The sequence below is a fragment of the Cebus imitator genome, unplaced genomic scaffold (genome assembly GCF_001604975.1).
Source record: "Cebus imitator isolate Cc_AM_T3 unplaced genomic scaffold, Cebus_imitator-1.0 Scaffold347, whole genome shotgun sequence".
NCBI classification, from domain to species: Eukaryota; Metazoa; Chordata; class Mammalia; order Primates; family Cebidae; genus Cebus; species Cebus imitator.
This window is the reverse complement of record NW_016107662.1, coordinates 2,203,720-2,211,073: the sequence shown is the minus strand read 5'-3', so window position 1 is coordinate 2,211,073 and position 7,354 is coordinate 2,203,720. Positions and strand designations below refer to the sequence as shown.

General features: G+C 39.5%; 1 protein-coding gene across 7 annotated transcripts in view; it reads right to left on the bottom strand.

Moving 5' to 3' along the window:
• PTPRC (protein tyrosine phosphatase receptor type C) overlaps window positions 1-7,354 on the bottom strand; it is a 119,693-nt gene that overhangs the window by 53,810 nt on the left and 58,529 nt on the right. For 4 of the 7 annotated variants that reach the window (XM_017506075.2, XM_017506076.2, XM_017506081.2 and 1 more), the window contains 4 exons: window positions 4,926-5,066; window positions 2,097-2,240; window positions 1,296-1,355; window positions 184-210 (listed from right to left, as the gene is read on the bottom strand). In XM_017506075.2, the coding sequence (XP_017361564.1) occupies window positions 184-210; window positions 1,296-1,355; window positions 2,097-2,240; window positions 4,926-5,066 (372 nt within the window). The remainder of the gene's footprint in view (window positions 1-183; window positions 211-1,295; window positions 1,356-2,096; window positions 2,241-4,925; window positions 5,067-7,354) is intronic. The other 3 variants (XM_037730480.1, XM_037730481.1, XM_037730479.1) reach the window with 2 other exon arrangements.

The following is a 7,354-nucleotide window of genomic DNA, read 5'->3' as shown; positions in this document are numbered from 1 at the left end:
AAAAAAAAAAAAAAAAAAAAAAAAAAAAGAAAAGAAAAGAAAAAGATTTGAGACTAGTCTGGTGAGAAATTAGAGCCAGTGAGTTTAGCTTGCTAGCAAGTCCTGAAGCCCGGGAATAAAGGAGGAAATAATTAAAGTGTTATTCCAAAGTGAGGTACGCCAATTCTAAGTAGATACACTTACCACATGATGGCTTAGCTGGAGTAGTAACTGTAATGGAGAAGAAAAAGAATGCAACTTATTAAAATTTTGCTTTAGAATATATGCCATGACATGCTTGGGAAAGCTGATTTACAGCACTTCCACTTCATAAAGTCTATCTAGTTAGATTTCACAGAATAGGAAGGATTTGCCTAGTACAGTGTTTTAATTTCAAAACTTAAAGCATTATAAATGAATGAGCTAGTTCTATCAACATTTGCATGAAGGTAGCCAATAAATACAGTTAATATTAAGACGTTTGGGTACACATCTAATTGTGATATGGCAGCATGGCTGAAGATTTACACAGCCAGAAATATTTTGAAGTTCTTTGTTTCTTTGATTAATCTCAATATAAATTTATATAATTATAACCCCCATAGTATGAAATTTATACTTTTCATTTAAAAAAAGTCAGAGAAAAGGCAAGGACTGTTTCATTCTCTAGTTAAACTTTTATAACACCTTTGCATATCTACTAGACCCAGGGTAATAAAGGGACCTCTCAACAAATCAAGTAGAATCTTGTGTGAGTATATGCATTTCAGTGAATAATTAAACTAGCACATGCTTTGTGAAAGCTAGGACATCTCTGCTTGTGTTGGAAGAATTTGAGGAGAATGGTGGGCTTGCAAGCTCTGATCAGCTCACTTGCTGATTCCCAGATACCACCATTGCTGTATCCATCCCTCAATGCCTCTTTCCTTTATCTCCACGCCCTCTCGCTGCTTAACTGGAACTCTGCAATCAGCCTTCTGATGCTCACCACTTGCAATGGACAGCCCTTTTGATGGGCTTTTCTCTTCCATACCAATACCCAAACCCCTCTGAGAAAAAGTTCTAGTAGATGTGGTTATTTCTCACACATGTTTTCTGATGGATTATGACAGTAACAATTATATCCTGATCTCATCAACTGTTGCACCGCTAAGCAGAGAAATGTCTTCCTGCAGTTCCATCACCCTCAGGATTCAAACACTGAATGAAACTTAAAGAAAGAAGCCTGAGGTAGAGCGGGTGGAAGGCCCTTGTGAGAGCACATCGCCAGGCACATGGGGGCTGTATGGGTGCATGACTGAGGGTAACGTTGTCACCTATTTTGGTTGAATGGGCAGTGCTTCCAGAAGGGCTCGGAGTGATTGTTTCATGGGAATCTGCAAGAAAATAAACAAGAATAAAAGTTAACGAGTTTGTTATATTAAAAGGTGAAAGGAAAACTCTTTAGGAAAGATAATTTCCTAATGGAATCTTTGCTCTAGGAGTCCTTGTTTGATTTGACTCCTGCTTGTTTTTAAAATCGTAAAGTGAATCCAAGATTTATTTCAAGGCATTTAAACTAAACATTGTATAAATTCAGGGAAAATTGTTCATTCCCTGGTATAATTCTTACTTGATGTGTGATCTTCCTCAAATGACTATTCATTTCCCTTTCATCCACAGCTCTCCATATTTGGATTCTCATAAGGGTCACAATTACTCTTTTTAAATATTTGTTGTATGTCAGACTTTTTACATATTCAGCCATCACATTAATATTTCAAATGAGTATTCTTATGTCCATTTTTACAGAAAGCAAATCTGATATACAGAAAGTGTTAGTAATTTGCCCTATAATCAGCTAGAAAGTTGAAGAAACTGGATTTGATCCCAGACCTATATGACATTAAAGCCTATTATTGATTCTTCTTTGCCATGGACTTTAATAATATTATTAATAAAATATGCCCAGAAAAAGCTCACTGGCAAGTTTCTTTTGGATAATTTGGTGTTGGTATGTGAACATTTGTAAAATGAGAAACCTGCAAATAATATTTGGCATGAAATAAAAGAGCCACATTAAAGTTTGAGTTTCCATTTCATTTCTTTAACTGAAGACCCCTAGAGCACCGTCAGACCTGGGGAGTTCGCTGTGATGGTGGTGTTGGCGATGCGTGCAGGTAAGGCAGCAGAGCTGTTGCGTGCAGGGATGGGGGTGGTTCCTAATGGGAAAACTGGGTCTGGAGGAAAGGTGCTGGCTGTACTCCTCTCTCCTGGAACATCTGCAATCAGAAGGGCCATCAGCACGGTCACTTGTGTCTGTCATGCAAGGGCAACAGCCAGACAGTTAACATAAACACGATTACGGAAGCTAAGGCAGAGCAACAAACCTTCAATCACTTCTGCTATACCACGACGCATGCATTCTACAGAACTGTACCAAAAACACCAGGGCTTATGGGAAAGATGAGTTTAGGGGCAGACAACTGGAAACCTATGCAGCTTCCTAATCAGAGCACAACTTAAAAATATATACAGTTTGGACAGCCCAAAAAGTCTAAGCCTCTGGGCTGACGGCTGCCTTAGGCAATATAAAAAATGCATCAAAGCAGTAGAGACAGGTGGTGTCTTGGTGGTGCTGAGACCATGTAGATGTAGGTAGAGCCTGAGTGTAAAAGGTTGGCACAGGAGGAAGAGCAACTCGATACACGCTGAGAGCCTTGTGGGCACGCACCTCTCTGGGGAGGGATCCCTGGGTGCAGGGGCTCAGTTTTAATTTTCTTAAAACAGAGCTGAATAGGATCCTGCCTGTGCCACAGCATGAGTTCAAAGGTTTTCTTTTTTTTTCTTTCCAGCTGAAGGTTACAATTCTACTTTCACTATTCAGGCTCCCCTGGCCGGGAAAAATCAAATTGGCTTGAAATCCAACAAACTCCATGTTACAGTGACATCAGTCTCTTATTTCCAGTCACATAGGTGCGAATTGGCATAGAATCTAGTGTTGTAGCCAAAGAAACTGCACATTGTACTAGGTTAGAACTTTTCATTGTCAGGCTGCATAATACCTAGTGTATTTTACATCTTTGGCCAACATCACACCCAGAATTACACACAGGCAATCAATGTGTATTCATTTGGTGCCTACTAGATGACCAGCACTCTGCTAGTTGCCATGGAAAAAGCAAAGGAAATATGAGCTACCCCCTATTCAAGAGCCTGCTGGGTTACTTTCTGTTAAGATCCCTGGGGTCATCAGTTCAATGCCATGAAATTGGTCTAAGGTTTGCAGGCAGATTCTGTGTTTCTGCAGTGATATGCGCACGCACGTTCTGAACATGGCTTTGGTTTGGGCATGCAGATGTCTACCAATTACAAATGCAGTGCAGTCTATAATTTCACACCTACATTCCGTTAGAAGTGAAAACGTGTCTTCCAAATCACTGAACTTGGGTTCTCAGCTCAGTCTTCAAAAGCCACTAAACCGTGGAATTTAACTAAACCACAGAATAGAATGAACAACATAAACATAAGGTTTTCCAGTCTGGATCCCCAGAGGAGGGCTCAGCAGAACAAGGAGAAGTGTGAGGGAAATTCATTCATTCATCTTTTGAAAAACTCATTCAGACACAGAACTGGCCCTCTGCAGAGTTTTGAGGACGCTTAGGTTTGTCTGCAGGCTTTTCCCACCTTCTTTTCTGCGCTCCTCTCACTTGCTTGTCCCCTCTCCCCACTCCAGCAGCCCCTGCTCCCAAGCTGTTTTTGAGGCTTCCATTGTCGTCCTCCCCAAACTCCCTACCTGCCCTCCTCCTCATCTGAAAAGCTCTTTTCCCTTGATAGGTAGGTACTCTCAGCGGTGGTTCACGGGTGGTATTTACAATTTTAATTAGGTTGCTTAATCCTAATAGATTTTTAATGAGTGGAATTAGCCACTGTGAGTGGAAGAATTCGTTGGTCAGGACAGAGCAGACTAGTCTGTGTGACAAGCAGCCCCCAGGGGTCAGTCCCCTTTTGTTATTTTACAGTTTCTGCCCCTCCACAATTTCTGGATCTGTGGATTTGCAAACAGCTTTAAATGTTTTTATTGTGGCTCCCATGGCAGCGGACTAGGTGGAACGAGGCAGGTGAGGGTGGCTCTTCTCCCACGTGTTTAAAGAGTGTGGATTGTCTGGAATGATTTTTGTTCCAAGGGCACAGTTTCAATACTACAAAATAATAATTATTCTATTTGATGTATTTGATTCCTACCTAAAGCCAGACCATGTTCCTAACAGCTACCTAAGCCTACCATTTATATCTTTAACTTTCAAGTGCTCAGGTTGCTGAAATTATATATGCGACTGTGCAGATTTATGATCTGACAAAAGACATATTTGTTTTTCTTGCATATAAAGGGGCACCACGAAGTGATTTGGACACTGATTTTGGAAGAAAAGGGAGGGGATATTTTGCATTATGTTATAAATACAGAGATGCCATCCTGAAAAATTCTTGATGTTTGAATAGTAAATGAGACCATTCATGTCTTTTTTTCTCATTCTTTAAATAACAATTTCATTGTGGTTACAACTTCTCACTGCCCTTCATTGATAATAAGAATCACTCTTCGCCTTTTTGTTTGTTGGTACAAAGCCTCTAAGTAAAGATTTATGCATATTATTTCCTCTAACAAAAAGGTTTCCCTGTAGAATGATAATTGCCTAAAATATATTTAAAAAGACTATCCGGAATAACTCTTTCATCCTGAGCAGAATTTTGCTGTCGTCTCACAACTTTCCTTATTATTTCATCTCTATTAAAAGGATATTTGTTCTGTGGTTCCCTATTCCTAAGAGTGACTGAAATTCCAAATTCATCAACTAGCAAGGGCCGCCCGTGGAATGAGTGGTCAGGTTTCCTCACGTCATTCTTAAACACAGGTAGCTGTCAGGCGCTCTTCCTATTTGCACAAGTCTAAAGGACCCGCAAACCTGAGGTGTCATTGCCGCCTGGGGCAGGGCTGAGTGTGGCATGGGCGGCGAGGCCGCTGAGTGCCTGCGTGTCAGTTCCAGCAGAGGGCGCCTGCGAGTCTGCGTGCGTGGGAAGGAGAGGCGGCTGCTCTGACGCCACACCTAAGGTAAGAAAGGGAGATCGTTACATCGGCCTTCCGACTGCAGAGCCGTTTAACACGAAGAGGTTGTAAGGCGCAGGTTGCGATTGTAGTTTACCGAGCTGTGCAGTGACCTGAGCTGTTAAAATCTGCCTGCCAGTGCTTAGGTGCTTGGCACTGGAGGTTTTCTGAGCTGCAGGCGCCCAGGGAGAATGCCTGTTTCCAGGTGGCTTCGCCGACTTTCAAACTACCATGAGCTTTCTGAGTTCGCCATCAACGCTACAAACTGACAGATGGGCGTTTCTCTGCAGGCAGGTTAGGAAAGGAGCCTTCCAGCATGCTAGTATGTCTTACAAATCGCAAAGAAAATAAGAAATTTAAAAATGGGAAAGCGATGTGACAAGCGTCTACCTAATATACACAAGGGCCAAAAGGTATGTGAAAAAATGTTCAGTGCTATGAAGAATTTTTTAAATGTAAATCAACATGAAATAGTTCTAGCTAGCATACTGGCAGGGTTTTTAAAGATTGATCATCTCTAGTGTTTGAACACGTGGAAACAATCTCATATGCCCATGCTTACACACACAGTCTCACACACACATTCACTCTCACATACTCACAAAATCATATGTTGTTAGCCTCAAGTGTAACCAACGATGGCTAAAAAGCTATCTTTAAGGAACAGAATTTAAAGGGATGGTATTTTCATTGTGTGTCTTTTAAGTATATATATAAAGTATACATCTTATAGACTTTAATCCTATATGTATGTATATATAAGTTTAAAGTATATACACACACAATGCATACATATACTTTATAGACACTTAATAGTATATACACATATATACACAATTAACAGTATATACAAATGCATATACACATACACCCATCTGTATTGAGAATGTTTTGAAATAAACTCTTTTTATAAAAGTAAAATTACATAATTTAATATGTATATGGATGGTCATTGTAATCATTTTCAAAAATGAAAAAATTTGAAGAGTGTATATAATATTCTTAGAAATGAAGATTAAAGGATTCCCCACAATTATATCAATGAAAAAATTGGTTGCATTCTGCAATATAAATCAATCAGAACCATAAATTAAATAATTCCTATAGACTTTATTCCAATAGATAATTGAAATATCACCTGATGAAAAGAACTCCTTTAGAAAAGAAAGTGTGTTTTTATTTGAAAGCATAAACTTTTCAAGCTAATTTCACCATCAATATTATTTTGCTGAAGCAAGTCTGTATTTTTAAATTACTCATTCTTATTTTCAGTCTATTCCATTTTAAACCTTTCTCATACTTTGCTCTATCTATAAATCTACGACTAAATGTTTTTAGATTTTAAATCTGTGGGAATAAAAGTTGGGAATATTGCATGTTATTTGTATATGCGAAGAGAAATACAGAACCTTCAAAAGGAAATCTTTATGACACTCCTCAGGCAATAAAATAAGAATAATAAAATAGCATGAGATCTTCCACCTAATCGTCAGCACCTTTATCCTTGCATTCCTTTTGTAAAAATTTGGGGCAATGAGTTCAAATGTTTATAGTGTTTAGGCAGGTCCTGGTCGCTACTTCCTCTGGTGGCAAGGAAACAAATGAAGATTAAATACACAGTCCTGGCTGGGCACGGTGGCTCTCGCCTGTAATCCCAGCACTTTGGGAGGCTGAGGTGGGCGGATCACAAGGTCAGGGCATCCAAACCATCCTAGCCAACATGGCAAAACCCCATCTCTACTAAAATACAAAGAATTAGCCGAGCATGGTGGTGCACACCAGTAGTCCCAGCTACTCGGGAGGCTGAGGCAGAGGAATCACTTGAATCCAGGAGGTGAACGTTGCAGTGAGCAGAGATCGCACCACTGCACTCCAGCCTGGTGATAAAGCTAGACTCCATGTCAGGAAGAAAAAAAAGAAAAAAAAAAAGTCCTGTACTTGTTTTAAGAAGGCACTGACCATTTATTTAACTGCTTCCTGTATCCAATAAACTTCATCAGTATCGTACTCAAAGTACTTTGATGTATCCTAAACAAAATTTCTGCGATGGTGTTATACATGTTTTTTGGGTTTTTTTTCAAACGAAGATTGTTAAGTAGTTCAAATAGCTTAGTATCTTTTATCAGAGTATGTCTATAAACCCGTTCGCCTAAAAAAATGGCAACATAACACATTGTTTCAGAAAAGCACGAACACTCTCCTGATGGTACATTTGCGTACTGAATACACTGGCAGACCTAATGCTAAACATTAAATGAGTATATACATATATCAGCATTTTAAGGAACA